This window comes from Ursus arctos, unplaced genomic scaffold (genome assembly GCF_023065955.2).
Source record: "Ursus arctos isolate Adak ecotype North America unplaced genomic scaffold, UrsArc2.0 scaffold_13, whole genome shotgun sequence".
Lineage (NCBI taxonomy): Eukaryota > Metazoa > Chordata > Mammalia > Carnivora > Ursidae > Ursus > Ursus arctos.
Genome location: NW_026622797.1, coordinates 43296085 through 43313744, shown reverse-complemented (window position 1 = coordinate 43313744; position 17660 = coordinate 43296085). Strand labels below are relative to the sequence as shown.

Genomic DNA, 17660 nt, shown 5'->3' with positions numbered 1-17660 from the left:
TCAGAAACAGGTATCTTGTGAAAAGACAAAGACCACCAGCTCCAATCTTACCAGCATTTTATATTTCAGCTCAGAGCTGGTTTTCCTGCCATTAACTTCTTTGTAATAAACCAGGTATGTTGGAGTAGGGCTGGTGATACCGGGCCATGAGAGGTTTGTCCTGGCGGGTGGCAATCTGATTGTGAGGCTGGTGTTAGTGGTGTTAAGTATAGTTGGCTCTGCTATATCTGAAGCTAGACGCAGTAATGCTTTATCTAAAATAATAAGAAAAGATTAAAAATATACACATATATGTATAAAGGAGGAATGGCAGATCTAGTTAACATCAAGGATAATAACGTCTTTTTTTTTATTTAGCTGACAAGGTATGCTATACTTAAGTGTTGGATCTGTTTTTCAGGAAAGGAAGCCAAGGTTGTTTTTTGTATTTTGTATTTTGTTTTTTTCCCCATACATTTTGAAGTCCTTAAATACCTCAGAAAAAGGGAGCAAGGGAACGGATCATTGCTCAAAATCTCCAGCAGGTGGAGCTAAAGTACACTGAATAATGTCCGTAGCCGCAGCAAAATCAAGTTGACCAATTACTTTGAAGAAATTTAGTAAGTCCGTGCAACATCTGTTTGAAATCAAACACACACATATACACGTACATCCTTAAAAATAAAAGCCCTAAAGCTAGCATAAGTTTTTGTAACTGTACTTAATTTTAAAAACACAATTAATATAATGCTTTGGGCGACAGCCTGGAGAAGACATTCTGGGATTTTCTGACCCTAAAAACTGAGAGAACATGCTGAGTAAGAGCACAGTGTTATTACCCGGAAAAGGCTGCAGAGCTGAACTGTAAGCCAAGACACGCCTACTCCTTTGGGCCTTCACCTGAGAGAGGATGGCCCCACTGCTTTTCTTTGCTTGATAAATCTGTGTGCTGTCCTTTGCGGAGGAGATCCAGTACAGAAATTCCCCATCCACAGTTAAGCTTTCAAGTGTTTTTCCTGCTCATGAAAAACATAGAATAAAGAACATAAAGAACAAAATACATAATGTATATTTCCACTCTACACAATATCTGAAATCCTTTTTTTGTATTGGAATTGCTAAATTTTGAATCTTTCTATCATTTCAATGTGGAAAAAAATACCACCTTTATTTTATGTTATGAAGCTAAGGATTTTATAGATATTTTTCCATTTTGGCAAGCCAGTAAGATAAATACTATTATTATTAGCCTCATTTTGTAGAAGTGGAAGGTGAGACTGAGCAGTTAAGTAATCTCCTCAAGGTCACAAAGTTAGTAAAGGGCGGAGCCAAGACTGACAACTTAACCTGAGTGACTCCACCTCAAACAATGCCTATTGGAAGAGAGGTGTTAGACGATAGGCCCGGCGCTCAGTGTCTTGCTCAATATTTTTTATCAATGATTAGGAATAAATGCAGAGTAAACATACTTATCAAATTTGTACATAATACATGATTCTTACTGACACTAGCATGTTCAATTATTGACTAAAAATTTGAAAATATCATAATAAAATCAGGAAATAGATTGCAAATTTAATAGGAATAAATGTGACATCCTAAATTCAAGCTTAAAATCAATTCTATAAGTAACAAAGGAAAGAAATCTGGCTTAATAATAGTTAACATGAAAAAGACTACGTGTTTTTCAAATGGCAGGCAACCCAAAGACATAAGGCCACTTCTAGCTCCAGTAACATAAGACAGGAAGTCAGAGGCTCCCTGCACTAACCAGACCACAATGAGAGCGCAGGGAGTCGTTATGGGGGCAACATGTAAGAGGATATCAAGCAGCTGGAGTGAAACCACAGGAGGTTTACTAGGGCAAAGAAAGATCTAGAAGCCACATCATGTGAGGAGTAGTTACAGATATCATGAATTTTTCCTCCAACAGAAGTGCTTAGAATGAGCTATGACAGGAGCCCCAACATACGTGAATGGTTATCATGTAGAAGGTGATTAGTTCATTCTTTATAAAGTTAGAGGTCCGAACTCAGACCAATGAGTGGGAAAAATGGGGAAATACAGGGGAATAAAAATCTAACATTTAGAATTGTTCCCAAAAAATTTAAAAATGTCCTTATAAAGAAGTAGATTTTTTTTAAGTGGGTGTTTGAGCAAGGCTATTTTCATAGAAGGGATTTCTTCCAACATCATGCCAGCTAAAGGATCTCTGAAGTCATTCGTATTTTCTAATTTTAGGATTATAAATTTCAAGTATGGATTCCTGAAAGACGAACCAGTTCTATACCTAGAGGATAATGGCCCACTAGATAATTCTTGTGTATCAGACGAGAAAGAATAATTATTCTGACACTTGTTTAAATGGTAAGGAAGACTTAAGTTAGGACTACTGAAATATTGCAGTAGGAGAGAGAGATGTGCTCGACTTCACATACAATGAAGACAGAGATGCAGGGCCAACAAGCAGAATGAGGGGATCAGTGGACAGAAAATTACTAAGAAGAGACATTAAGGATAGGGATTCTTGCAAAACTGGCTTACTATGATTTTTGCTAAAGGCAAGCCAAGAACATCAACGGTGGGGGATGAAGAACTTGATCAGATACCAAGGGTGGAAGATTATCTCCAAACTGATTTAGCAGGATTCTTGCTAAAACTAGACTCAGCAATGACAGACATGGAAGACCAAGGTCAAGGCCTAGTTGAGAAAAGGACTCAGGGGAGCCTAATGTTTGATCGAGGAAAGAGTCTTTGTCACAGATTGAAGAGAGACAAGTATTCTTCTAAAAAGAGAAGTTCAAACATTATCTCCACTCTGAAGCCCAGAAAGCATACTGGAATTGTTTCTAAAGGGCTCTGGGTAACATGTCAACAAAACCATAGGCGCAGTTATAACACAGACACATGTACACACCATTCGCAATTCCAAAACTTTATTATGTACACCAGCAATGTCCAATAGCACTTGGGATGATGGAAATATTTTATATCTATGCTGCCCAACACAATAACCATGTAGTTTTTGAACACTTAAAATGTGACTTGTGTGACTGGAGAATTAAATTTTTAATTTTTAAAAATTTTAGTTAATTTGAACTTAAATCACATGTGACTGGTGGTTACTACATTGGACAGTGAGGAGTAGACTCTTAAGAATATAAGAGAGTACGGGCACCTGGGTGGCTCAGTCAGTTAAGCGTCCAACTCTTGATTTCTGCTCAGGTCATGATCTCAAGGTCGTGTGATCCAGCCTGGGGTACGGCTCCAGGTTGAGTGCAGAGTCTGCTTGTCCCTCTCCCTCTCCCTCCACCCCTCCTTTCCCACCTCACATGCATTCTCTCTCTCTCAAATCAATAAATAAAAACTTAAAAAAAAAAAAAGAATATATGGGGGTATTTAGAGTGCATTTTTTCCCCATTGCAGTTACTCCTGATTAGAAGACCCCCAAATCATTTCAGACCTTTAAGTATTTCCTCCACAAGCACATGCATTTCAACAAATAGACTTGTCAAGTATTGACCAACTCATGCTGAATGTGGAGTCAATGGGACCATCACAACAGAAGCAAAGTAGGGTGCTGGTAGTAAGATCGCAGATGCTGTGGTCAGGCCCAGCTTCAAACTCCAGCTGCTCCACTAATCATGGCCCTCTGGATAAGTACCTTACCTTTCTCAGCCTCAGTTTCCTCGTCCATAAAATGAGGACACTAGCATCTACTTCATCAAGGTGCTTTGAAAATTAAATGAGGTAGTACAATTGGTAGCTTGCCTAGAATATACAGTTAAGCTCGATAAATTGTAGCTCTACTGTTAATTATAAAATAAACAACAACAAAGAAACCCATGGATCCAGAAAATTTTGTGAATGTCTATATATAATTTTCCTGGAAACAACTAGACTTAAATTCTGCAGGAACATTTGGCATGGTCCAGAGCAAATACCATGTGTATATTCTTTTGAATATATTCTTTCTTACGGAACAAGAGGGACCGCCATTACAAATGAGCACATATGCACACGGATGTCTTACCAGGCAGAATGATAACTTGCCAACACTGACATCCTTCCAGATCCATGGCCCAGATCTCTTGCCCTTTGACAAAGTATATCTGTGGTTTCTTCAGGTCAGAGGTATCAACCGTCATCGTTCCATTAAACTCGAATTGAGTAACACCACAAAAACACTGCCTCCTTCCATTTGAATGGTTTGTGGCTACGGGTGGAAGAATGTGGCTCAAGGTCTCGTTGATAATACTGTAGTAGAACATCTGAGAGCCAAGATCGGAAACTTCTGTCCAATACAGGCGACTATAGGGGGGAAGAAAGAGCCTCCAACTTAATGAGTAAAATGTACCATTGCAAATGTTAGGTTCCAATGCGGATTAATCATTCCTAAAGACTGGAGAGACAAATAACAGCCTTTGGAGAGAACATGTTCAAATGTCCAATAACCTTCTGAGATGGAGATGGCCACAAGCAGTCTAGTTTGTAGCATTTTTCCATGACTTCTCAATAATTGCATTTATAACTAAAGCCTTGGACTAAAATGACCTTGCAGTGCTGGATGCAATGAGTCATTAATGGCTGTAAATATGAAATATATTTGCACACTTTCCGTCAAAGTTCATCTCCATCTCCCTCCTCGCAAGTTTGTTTCTTCTTCTTAATACTGGTTAACCATCTAGTTTCAAGTCTATAACGATGCTTATGGCAAAATAAAATATATCTTTCAGCCTGAGAAACTGCTATTCAGTTGCCGAATGGAGGCCTTAAAACTCATCTAAAAAGGACATTAAGTAAAGATGGATGAGCCCAGAATAGCTTTAGCTGTGCATGACATGTAGCCTGTCTATCTCCCGTTCATCTCTTGCCACATCTCAGTCCCTCTCTCATCTTTATCATCTGAGGATATTAGGAAATCCACTGGTATAAAAATCTGCTTTGGTTTCCTGTTGGTGATTACCACAATTTTAGGTTAGCCAAGTTGTCAGTATGGATTAAATTTACAAATTTGTGGCTGTGGGCTCATAAATTATGTGTAGAATTACTTAGTGTGAATTAATATAGCTAGTCAAGAAACCTGAGTATCTTATTTTCCCATCGATGACTTTCAACATTAAACCAAATATATTATATTAAATGTCTATTTCATCACAACAGAAACAGATACTCATACTTTACATACCTTAAAAGAGGATATACAGCAAAAGAGACTATTGTTGAATTTCTATTGCAAATTTTCAGCTTTCTGGGGTATTTCACCTTGTGTTCAAGATCAACATCAAATATTTCCATTCCATTTTGTGATGCTTTTCGCACAAAGTAGAGATGCCTTGAAATCCACTCAACTGCAATAACTGTGACATCAAAAACCAGAGCATCTCGGAAAATCTTTAGAGTAGAAAACACAGCCAAGGAGATAGTCGTCATTTTTTTTTTTTTCAAATTGGAGGATTTTTCTGTAAGCTACCATAACTTATTTACTGCACTTCTTTGTAATCCAAAACTTCAATAGCTCTGGACTGTGTACCATTGTAACATCGGTCCTCTTCCCACATTGTATTCTTTCTCTTGGTTAATTTCAACTACCATGACTTCAACTGTAATTCACAGACCAGTGCTACAAGAACAGTAGCAAGGTCCCTCGCTGAGTTACTGATTCAAACTGACTACTGAACATCTCCATATGAAGGATCCCAGGAAAGAGAATTCATCACTTCACCCCCAAAACCTTCTTTTCTCCTGCATACTATATTTTTATGGATTTCCAACACTCACCTGAGGAGCAATTGTGACAAATGTGGGTGATCCTTGACTTCTTCCTATCATGACTGCCCATCATGAATTAGTCCCATGTTAAATATGTCCCAAATTTGTCCTCTCCTTTCTCATATCACTGCCTCTCATTTCCTGCCTACCATTTTCTGTCTGGGTTCCTGTGATAGCCTCCTAAGTGTCTAAGACTTAATCTTCTCTAAGTCATTATTCAAACCGCTAATAAAGAGGTCTTTCTATAACATAACTTGATTACGTGAATGACCCACCGAGTTTCTTCAATGGCTTGATGTGGTCTTCAGGATTGGCATTCCACACCTTTGCACAGTAGAGGAGCCCATTATATTGAGGCTCCTGCCTACATCTCCAGTTTTACCACCTGTCCTTCACTCACCCTCACCCCCGCCTCCATTCTAAGCTCACTCTATTATAGACTCCTAAATGTGGCATGGCTCTCTCGTTTCCCTGTCTTTACACTTACTACCCCTCAGCTTTTCCCACCTTCACCTGGCTCATCTTCTTTGTACCCAATGTGTCTTACCATTGTACCACCACCACCACTCCAGCCTGGGTTGATCGCCCATTTTCTGTGATACCACCTCATCCTGGCCTCAGCCTAGCATGATGCTGTCTTCTGTCTGCCTGCTCTCATCAGTGAATGCCACCACATTCCAGCCATTGTGCTCAGTGCCTCCCACAGATTATCTCATTCAATCTTCGCAGGAGTCATATGACCAGATACCACATAATCAGTGGTTAAATAACTTGCTGATGGACAGATCTAGTAAGAGGTGAAGCCAGAGGTAAATTCTAAATTTCAGATCCCAAAGCTCACACCTTAGTTGCTATACAGTACTGTCTTCCTAGTGTTAGACTCATACCAGACTGGATTTGTTCAAGGACTGTGATTTTTTTTTCCCCCTCTATCCCAGGAACTAACACAGTGCCTTAAACCAAATAACCATTTGCTAAATTAATCCTGAATGACATTTGCCCAAAATCTAATCTCTATTCATTTGTGACTAAACAATTATACACCATCTGTCCTTTTCCACCATTCTAATCGTAATGGCTCAACTACTGACCAGTCATTTGAATTACAGGGTAGTGTGATATGCAAATTATTCACATCCTTCCTTCCAGAATAGTTACATAGTGAAATACCTCAGAAGTGGACCTGTTGTGCATGTTCAGAAGGTAGAGTGAGTCTCCTTGAGCATAGTACCCCATTCCGTCATCAGCTGTGTAGCCCACGCTATTGATGTCTCTTTCTGTTGAAAACGTCCATACAATTTGATTTTGATCCATATCTAACAAAACTATCTTGCTGTCAAAAAGAGTTATGAGGTATGGAAATGGGTTGATTTCTGAAAACAAGAAACAAAACACTTACAATATGTATAAGGAAAAAAAAAACCTTTGGTTTGGCAAAATCCCTTGATTCACTAGAAGGCTATTCTGAAATCCATGGGTTTCCTCTGGGTTCATCTACTGCTCCAGTCTCAGTCAACACTGACCAGGCGCCCTATGCTTAGGTTTATTTCAGCATGTCCCGTGATGATAAAAATTGATTATTTGACTTTAACTTCAGTTCAGAGATAGCATTCGTATCCCTGAGAATAACAACAGTCAAGAATGTTTTTAAAACACTCACTGTTTTTTTGCACAGGTTTTAGGTAATAAATACCTGATGTTTTGGACTTTACTATGTCAGAAAATGGTCCAGGTCCTTTGGATGTGAAGACTCGAACCTAAAGAAAGAAAAGGATACCAAAAAAATTGCATTCAATGGCATCCTCAATGATAATAATTACATTCTGAGACTGATCAATTATTGAAACTTTCATTTCATAATTCTGATACCAATTATGAATAGTTTCTTTTTTTTCAAGTTTTTATTTAAATTCCAGTTAGTTAACATACAGTGTAATATTAGATTCAGGAGTAGCATTTGGTGATCCATCACTTACATACAACACCCAGTGCTCATCACAAATGTCCTCCTTAGTACCCGTCACCCACGTAGCCCACCCCCACCTACCTCCCCTCCAGCAACCCTCAGTTTGTTCTCTATGGTTAAGAGTCTCTTATGGTTGCCTCCCTCTCTTTTTTTTCCCCCTTCCCTTATGTTCATCTGTTTTGTTCTTAAATTCCACATATGAGTGAAATCACATGGTATTTGTCTATCTCTGACTGAACAGTTTCAAATACTTACTTCCCTCCGAGTATAAAGCAATAAATCACTAAGAGGTAAATACTGCCTCACATTCATGCTGGTCATTTGTTTTTTATTGTCATTGTTTTTGTCTAAAAGAGTACAAAGTAATGGCACAAATCTCCACTGCAAAAATTTTGAATTTCTAAGAAAGGTTTTTAGCTATTTTCAAAACTAAATTATGTAGAGCATTTAACAGAGACAAAACTATGGTAAACTTCCACTTACTGTGAAATAAACAACTAGATGCTTTAAATAGCTAAATTTACTAAACTTTTAAAAAAGGAGATTTAGAAAAGGAAAATAATTAAAACTTATATTTGAAAATAAGTTGCGCATCTCAGACCACTTTTATATACATTATCTCTTTTGATCCTCACAACTACTAAGAGCAGAAGCTGGACAAAATCACAATTAAAGATAAGTAACTCATCCACGATGACACATGCAGAAACTTGCATAAAACCCAAGTCTTCTGAGGGTCGTATACTTTCTTCCCATGGTGCCTCTCTGCAACCTAGTATCAAAGCTTTTTAGAAAGTTTTTATTATATGTCTTTTATTGTGTAATAAATTATTTCCATTTCCAAACCTTGCATATATACAATAACCTATAAAGAAAATTGACATCCATATGATGGACCCAAAGGGTAGATCCTCAAGTGCCCTCTCAATCAACAAAGCATTATTTTTATTATACTTCTAGCGTTAAATATATTTTGCCATATTATACATACTACTATCCGTATATGGTGTGTGTGTATCATGGTATATACATATACCAAGAATGTCTTCACTTTTGCACAAGACCATGTTAAGTGAAACTCATGCATATCCATGCATATCACCTTGCATGGTCATGTGGTGACTAAGATCTGAAACTCTATGTACATATAGACAGATACACTTAATCAGGATATTTATTTAACCAGAATATACATAATTCTTAACAAATAAGAATGTGTATTATCTCTAACTTTCATGTACAACTTTTTTTATTCATATATGTAGACCTAATATATTAACAAAATAATGATTGAAATAGGATTTTACAAGAAGAAAATAGATCCTTAGGAAGCTCAAATCTCTACAACATTCCCCAAAGCATTATGTTACCCCAAAAGAATTGGAAAATGGCTCTAAATATGTACAACATTGTCACCAACTTGCTATTGAATGAAGACATGAAAACCATCAAGCCGTCTATCATAAGTAGAAAGCTACTTCATATTAAAGTTAAAATGCACAAATGGGGCAGCAGTAGCTTTTTATTCTTGACTCCCATTCTCTCTGACTTTCTCCTCTATCAGTAGGCAGACAGTAATTCTAAGATGTCAGCGACCTAGACCCTCAGTTTTTATTTCCATTGGTAGCTCCAAGTTGGGGCATCCAGAGGCTTCGCACTAGTGTTGTGATCCGGTGGAAGGGACTCTAGAAGTTGGACTACAGCACAGCACTTCCTACCCAGGGAGCATTAGTAACTCACTGATACACTCAGGCACATGGCTTTTTCTTCACAGACCATAAGAGGATCAAGTGAGATAAGGAATAGAAACGCATCTACCATGGTACAATGGCCTGGAGTGATCACGGGAAAAAATAATGGTCTGTTCTGAATCTGAAAGTCAGAAAGTTGTCAAGATGTCCTTTACCCTAGCTATCCCCTCTCCCCTCTGTATCCTCACTACCCACTTGACTTCCGTGATCACAGTGGACCTCAATTTACTGACAGAGTGGCCGAATTGTTAGCCTAGTCCTTTAACCAACTTTCTGTCCGCACCATTGAGACCCTCGTTTCCCTGCTTTCACGCATACCTGGAAGGCGATGGTGTACCCGGGACTCATGCCTTCAAGCTGACAAGACATCTCCGAGGGAGCTGCATTGACAGCGATCCAGTCTTCGAATGTTTCATTTGTGTCTGTCTGGTTGGATATTCGATAGAGAATTTCAAATCTTGTTAACACACCGTTTTCATGCTTAGGCTTATTCCATCGAAATTCCACCACAACTTCATTCTGGTTATGGTATTTTCCGCTTGGCAATACAAATATCCTGGGGTTCTGTGGTGCCGATGGAACTGCAAAGCAGAGACACAGATAGGGTAGACAAGAATAAAGGGTTGACTTTTCACCATTCATGGTGAGGGTGTGGAGAAACTTAGCAATAAGTACTTCTCATTCCAGACCATTGAAGTGTATCTATCTTGTTCTTAAAGATCTTCAGGAGAGAATATTCCACAGATTTCTTCAGGAACCTATCCTGATATTTCAGCAAATCTTTCTTATCTTCAACCCAAATCCCTCTTGCCAGCATTTAGGTCCATCTCTCTCATCTGTGCCCTGTATAAATGGAGAGTGGCTGGTTCTCCTCATAAAATACACTTACTCCTGCTGACATAGTGATTTCGCTGGTGGTGGGAATGGCAGTCACAGGAAGGAAGGCAGGAACTCGGTCCAGCCTTCAACCAGTTCAGGATGTAACATGCAGCATATCAGGGATCAGGCGCTCTCACCTTGAACCCTCCCCGGCAGCAGGGAGTACTCCCAAGAGTACAGTTTAGGGTTGCCATTTATCCTAGAGCCTCACCAAGCAATTTAGTCTCTCCCAGTCCTTCAGTGAATTTATCTTCCTCCTAATCAAGAGAAATTCCTCTGCCTGAGGTCTGTGTCATTTCATCCAAGATGCCTGTCTTCTTTCTTCGGACTCCTCTACAAAGTCCCCTTTCGCTCTCTACTCCAATCGCATCACTTCTCAACGTTCAACACACATCCTCATGCAGGCTCCAGGCCTGCTTACGCCGTGCTCACATGGGATCCTTTTCTTGCATCATTCCTCAGAGCCAGCTAGAATTCCCCCTCCCCAAAGGCCTTCGGTGGCCATACCAGTCCATGAGCACTGCGCTCTCCTAAGAGCGCGGGGGCTGCCTGATACAGAGGAAGCTTTCCGTCTTGTCTATTCGCTCTATGCCATTGCAACTCAGTTCCCACGGTCTCATTTCTATTGTCGTTGGAAGCATGTGTTTATCTCTACTGTTTTATGAGCTCCACCAGAGAAAGCACCTTTTCTTGAGTTCCTTGTTAAATCCCCTCAAGTCTAGTATAGGACTGGCACACAGTAAGTGCTTAAGAAATATTTGTCAATTTGAATAATTTCCCGACTATATTATAAATTTTGGAAGGCAAAGGCCAGATCTTTTCTTTTCTTTCTATTTTATTGCCCCCGACATCCAGCAGAGTGCTGATGACCTTAGCCCCTGGTGCATCCCCTGACACACGCAGACAAAGCCACTTCCAAGAAAGAATCCGACCAAAGCTGACATCCCAAGACCACCTCAAAGAGAGCATACCTGGATCCAACGCTAACTGCTCCAGAACCTGCCCAGGCTCCACTATGTTCCTGTCATGAGACTCACGGATAGATATCATTGAAAGAATCTTAGTTAAAAAACCACAGTGGTGAATGGATGTCTATGCTTACTGAGCTCTTACCGCCTGCCTGGTCCTGTGCTAATAAGTTGATACTAAATAAATCAATATGATACTATCATTGACCACCATTTGCAGAAATGACCAAATGGAGATTTGATCAAACTACAGCACAAAGTCTGGATTAAGTCCCAGCCCTGTCACTTAACTGGCTATGCGACATTGAGCAGCCACTGGGCTTCTGCTTTCTCATTTGCATAAATGAGATAATAACACCTGTCCTACCTTCCTCAGAGCAGGGTAAGGGTTGAGTGAAAGGATGAAATGATGTTTCTGACACATGATAGGTACGCAATAAATGTTTAATAAAGGAGTGATACATATAAATGTGCTTTGCACATCTTATAGCAATATGCATGTAAGATATGACTAGTAGCCTTTTTAAAATATGTTCCAAAGAGAAACGTTAAATTTAGACATCAGTTATTCACCTACGGAAGATTCTGAGCTACCGTCCATGAGAACATTTCCCGACAAGCCTGCCTTCTGTAAACTGTCTCTGCTGTTATATTCCCATTTTCCTTATCAAGTGTTTCACAAATTTCCTGAAACAGGTTTCTGCATCAGATATATTATGATAATCAAGTGAAAGAGTCTCTAAGAAATCTTTGAAATATGCTTTTGGAATAAATTATGCAGATTTATTTTAATGGTGCTATTCTAATCTCTGAGAAATCATTGAGAGGGTCTTGAATCTTAACACATCTATAAAACTGACAGTTATTTTTAAAAATTATTAGCTGTTTATTCTAGATCATGGAAAGTGAGGTTCTGCCTTTTGTAAAAGAGATTTTGACCCATGTACCTGTTTCAGGTGCTCGAAGTGACAGAGATGTTTTGGGGCCTTTTCCCCAGTACGTATAAGGAGTGACAGAGAGATTAAAGAAGGCGTAGGGCTCCAGGCCTTCCACAGTAAATACAGGTAAAAGCTGTTGTTCACTAGCCAGAAGCTAAAATATAAGAACAAAACATTATTTTCTCAGCGAGGGAATCATAAAATCCTTTAATCCTAATTAATTAAAATCCCCAAACTCTGGTTCACATGTGAAGTCAAAACTTGCAATTTCGGAAATGCTAATGTTGGTAAGTTCCATTGGTTCCACATAGACCAGTTAAAATGTATCTAACAGGGGCGCCTGGGTGGCACAGTGGTTAAGCGTCTGCCTTTGGCTCAGGGCGTGATCCTGGCGTTCTGGGATCGAGCCCCACATCGGGCTCCTCTGCTATGAGCCTGCTTCTTCCTCTCCCACTCCCCCTGCTTGTGTTCCCTCTCTCGCTGGCTGTCTCTCTCTCTGTCGAATAAATAAATAAAATCTTTTTTAAAAAAATGTATCTAACAAACCAGTTGTTACCACTAACCGCAAAATGGTCAGAGACTGGCTGTAAACAAGGGTTCTCAGGAAAAATCTTAATAACCAAATGCTGTGGGAACAACAAAGAAAATAGATGGGCTTGGCTAAATGAAGGAGGCACAAATGAGTGCAGGCAGGTGGTACAGACTCTTTGAGAAATGGAAGCTACTAGAACCAACACCATACCTTAGAATGAGAACTGAATTCCACACTGTAGAAAATCACACCCCAATCCACTGCTGGGGGAGCATTCCACAGGATCTGAAAACTGGAAGCATTCCCTTCGATCCTAAATGAAGATTCTGGCACAGAATCTGGGATAACCTTGGGGGTAACAGAAAAGTTGCCTATGGGATGAAAGAAAGAATAGAGGGGGAAAGAACTTAAGATTCTCAATCATCATAGAAAGCATGGAAAATTAATAGAAATTACTAATAATTGGTACCAAAGCAAAATTTCCCTTTCTTTTACTATATCCTGAAAATTTTCTTTTTCTGACTGTTACACACTACAAATTTGGGTTAAGAGTGAACTCACTGTAAGCAAGCCAACAGAAACTACTAAAGCCTTTTTCTTTTTAAAACATAATTCTTAAGAAAAAAATCCCAACCTAAACATTTATTTCACAAAAAGTTTGGAGGAGAGAGGGTAAGCAGGAATAAAATCTTGTACCTGGCAGAGGCTTGAGGGATGGCTGAATAATCGTGAACTGGTTAAATCTGGCTGGTTCCAACACAGAGACACTGGCTCTCTGACCTATTTCCTGAGCTGTGATAATCCTAAAGCCGTTGATCCAGAAGAGCCGACCACTATAGTACATCAGTGTATTCTGGGAAATTTCCGAAGTACTCCAGGCTGCAAATTCTGTGATGTGGGGCTCCCCAGAGCTGCGAAGACATGACACCAGTTAGCGCGTGTACCTGAATTCGGGGGAAGGGCTGGTACATGCCAGGACTGGAGCGAATACGTGCTTGTGAGAGTGTGTGTGTGTGTGTGTGTGTATTATACAAAAACAAAAAGAAAATACTTTACAATAGTAATTATTGTTCTTTTTAGTTCCATAGAAATTTGATTTTTTACATTTTTGTTGAGATATGCCTAAAGCAAAGTTTCTAGGACTTTTCTTCTTAACGAGATATTGCAATGGCAAGAGACACACAGACTTTGGCAAATACTTTCGATTCTTGGTAGTACCCTGAATACTGACTGCTTTCTCCTCACTGAGCCGCGCCTCCCTCCTCTACTTGGTTAGTCACCTTCCTTATTTGCCACTCATCATTCTACCCTGTTTGGTCCTTCACTTTGTATCATTCACTACTGTTGCTTCAATGACACTTACTAGCCTCTTCGGCTCATTCAAAATGCTTCTTTTCAGACTGGGGGATTCAAGTTAACAGATTAGTACTTAAATTGATGTTACAGTTTTTTTCTCAATGACAGAATTTTACAATGACTTTCACTTTAAAAATCTGTTTGGTGTTTTCTCAAATTACTCCAGTTGCCTAGTACTCAATAAACAAAAACTATCTCAACGACGTTCAGCCTTTTGAAGCAGTGGTTTCACTTTTTTTTTTTTTTTTGATGATTTCTCTAAAGCTTTTTAGAGTGTTGACATGCCCCTCTTTAGAAAAGGATGAAGTATGGCATTTAAAATCAAAATACATAAAACTTTTGATTTGTAAATTTCACAATACCTCCTTGACAAAACTGAAACTGCCTAAGAGAACCATAACTGGAAATTGAGAACCTTACAGAGAAGTATATTCATGAGGACTATTCCCATCATCCTTTTTAAGTAAATACTCTATTCATACCTACACGGTTCTTTTTTTTTTTTTTCTAAGATTTTATTTATTTATTTGACAGAGATAGAGACAGCCAGTGAGAGAGGGAACACAAGCAGGGGGAGTGGGAGAGGAAGAAGCAAGCTTCCAGCGGTGGAGCCTGATGTGGGGCTCGAACCCAGAACACCGGGATCATGCCCTAAGCCGAAGGCAGATGCTTAACGACTGAGCCACCCAGGTGCCCCCATACCTACACAGTTCTGAAGACAACATCTGATTCACCTCTTGGACTTTCACCCACTTATCTAATGTTACGCCTTGTTATTTCTACTTCTCGTTAGAACTTTCCAGCAACCTTGTGAAATATATAAAACCAAATTCCAAATGGAAGGAACCTCACCAAGCGGGATGCACGTGGTCTGAAGAGGCTAGCCCTCCTGGACCACCCACAGCGTTGCTGCAGCCTGTACCCTGTCAGTGAACACGTTTGTGTTAGTTTTGCTCACCGGGTTGTTTCAACATTCCCCAAATAGTCCCCAGGACAGAGGATTCCCCGTGGGGTGAGACTGGATATCCCTCAGTTGCTACTGGCTTGGATTGCCCCTCAGTTCCAGCTAAAGACTCCTCCCCTGTAAAAAACTCTCCTGAGCTAACCAGAAAATTCTTGACCTCCAATGTTCACAGCACAACCTCAGCAAAACCTCTTCACTTTCAGGAGGTCAGTATGGGGCTTCCTTCCATGTCTTCAGCAATAAGTGAAGCTGGATTTCAACCAAAGCTCAACAAAAAAGTCATAAAAAGACAAACTCTTCCATGATGCCATGAAGCTGTGTATAGAGGTCAGCTGAGATTACTATGCCGAGGTTTCATTCATTTACTCATTCATTCGACAAATGTTCTGTGCCTAGTTCTGTGTTAGCCGCCAGGAATAGAGTGGTGAGTACGACAAATACAGTTCCCCACCCTCATAGAGTACATGGGCTAGCAGAAAAGCAGTCTGGTAGAAGATGAGCAAACAATGACACTGTAAGAAGAAAGGTAGAGTGGGCTCCTTAACAAGGACACCTACTGGAGTCTGGTCAGAAAAAGTGTCTCTCAGAGAACAATGTTTAAACTGAGCTGTGCAGACGGAATACCAGTTAACCAAGGGAACTGAGTCAGGCAGAGGGAACAGCAAGGACCTAGGCTCCTTTGGAGTAATGTAATAACTCTGGACAGAACTAAATACATCTGAAATTTGAAAGGTGCACCCTCTTCAACTTCCATGTCAGATATATTGTTATACTTGCAACTGATTCATTCTTTCTTAAACTGAAGGGAATGGATGGACACAGGAGAGTGAAGAGCAATTTCAAGAGTAGCTCCACTACAGCTGTCAAGTCCAGAATATACCAAGTTGCAACAAACAGCTCATCTCATCTTTACCACAAGCTAGAGCTATACCGCCCAACATAATAGCCACAAACCGCGTGTGACCACGGAAGCCTTGAATATGATCGAGGAACTGAATGTTTCATGTTATTTCATTTTAATTAATTTAGGTTAAGCTTTAAAACTAATATTTGACTCATGCATTATGAATCATATGCATGAATTATGAGAAAAATTATAAGTATTTTGGGAAAACAAGCATATAAACCAACTTTTTCAATGTAAATTTTATATATCAACACCAATCAAGTATTTCCTATGAAAACTTAATGTACAAATTGAGAAGTGCTATATACGTAAAATACACTCTGGATATTCAAGAACTAATATGAATTAATAATTTACTTGTATCTTTCTACTTTTTTCAATGAGGCAACTAGGAAATTTACAATCACATATGTGGTTCACATTATATTTGTATTAGTGCTGATCTAGACTAAAGAAAAGGAACTTAAAATGTAGAAGAAGGAATCTGGGCTGTATAGAAGAAAAAATTCCTGCTCGTAAGATGCTCTGGAATCTCTGTCTTTATGTACAACTTTTATTTCCTGATATGATAAAGAGGCAAGACTTACTTGGAAGGCAAAAGTGCCTGTCCATTGTGTAACCTTGCCAAGCACTGCTGCACTCGACTGTGAAAGCATACAAGGAAACATTTTTAACCTTGAGATGAGGAAATGTATTTTTAAAGGAGAAACCTCCTTTCTCTGCCTGTTCAATCCAATGATATCAATTCTCTGGATGCTTGAGGAGCTGGGCTCTCAAAGAACACCAACTAACCAGCCCTCCAGCATGTGCAGACACAGAATGAACCACAATCCTTCAGGACACTGTCACTTGAAACATATTATCTCAGACAGATTCTTTTGGCAATCAGATTACCAGTACCTTCCATTTCCAGGGAAAGGAACAACTGGTTTTCTGTGGTTCACAGGTGGGAAACAAGCCAAAGCTGTATGCCATAGTAGATAGGAAATAATTGGTTACTCAGATTGTTGTGTATTTGTTTATACACATTATATGTTTATATACATATTTCAGATGTGTATATCCTTTTCCATAGTCTATGATTAAGAGTTTTTCCAGCAACCAAAAAAAAAAACTGAATTTTTTTATCTAAAAGTAGTTTTGTCATTGTCTTCATGTAGCAGGAATTCTCTGCCTTTGTAAGATTAGGCTCCCTGAAAATTGATGAAAAGTATAGATCCTCAATTTCAGGGCACTCACACACATCCTGAAGCCCTCCATGAACTCTCTGGGGTCCAAGAACTCAGTATTAGAAAACTCTTTGCTAGAACAGCTACATGCAAAAGAATGAAACTGGACTACTTTCTTACACCATAAACAAAAATAAACTCACAATGGATTAAAGACCTAAATGTGAGACCTGAAACCATAAAAATCCTAGAAAAGAGCACAAGCAGTAATTTCTCTGACATTGGCCATAGCAACATTTTTCTAGATATGTCTCTTGAGGCAAGGGAAATAAAAGCAAAAATAAACTATTGGGACTACATCAAAATAAAAAGCTTCTGCACGGTGAAGGAAACAATCAAAAAAACTAAAAGACAACCTAATGAATGGGAGAAAATATTTGCAAATGACATATCTAATAAAGGGTTAGTACCCAAAATAT

At 39.2% G+C, this 17660-nt stretch overlaps 1 protein-coding gene across 1 annotated transcript in view; it reads right to left on the bottom strand.

Annotated features, from left to right (window-relative positions):
• ROS1 (ROS proto-oncogene 1, receptor tyrosine kinase) overlaps nucleotides 1-17660 on the bottom strand; it is a 118502-nt gene that overhangs the window by 43459 nt on the left and 57383 nt on the right. The window contains exons 19-28 of the mRNA XM_057311122.1: nucleotides 13482-13696; nucleotides 12996-13156; nucleotides 12263-12407; nucleotides 9787-10049; nucleotides 7445-7508; nucleotides 6922-7124; nucleotides 5168-5373; nucleotides 4013-4290; nucleotides 819-995; nucleotides 52-254 (exon numbers count right to left, since the gene is read on the bottom strand). Coding sequence (XP_057167105.1) covers nucleotides 52-254; nucleotides 819-995; nucleotides 4013-4290; nucleotides 5168-5373; nucleotides 6922-7124; nucleotides 7445-7508; nucleotides 9787-10049; nucleotides 12263-12407; nucleotides 12996-13156; nucleotides 13482-13696 — 1915 coding nt within the window. The remainder of the gene's footprint in view (nucleotides 1-51; nucleotides 255-818; nucleotides 996-4012; nucleotides 4291-5167; nucleotides 5374-6921; nucleotides 7125-7444; nucleotides 7509-9786; nucleotides 10050-12262; nucleotides 12408-12995; nucleotides 13157-13481; nucleotides 13697-17660) is intronic.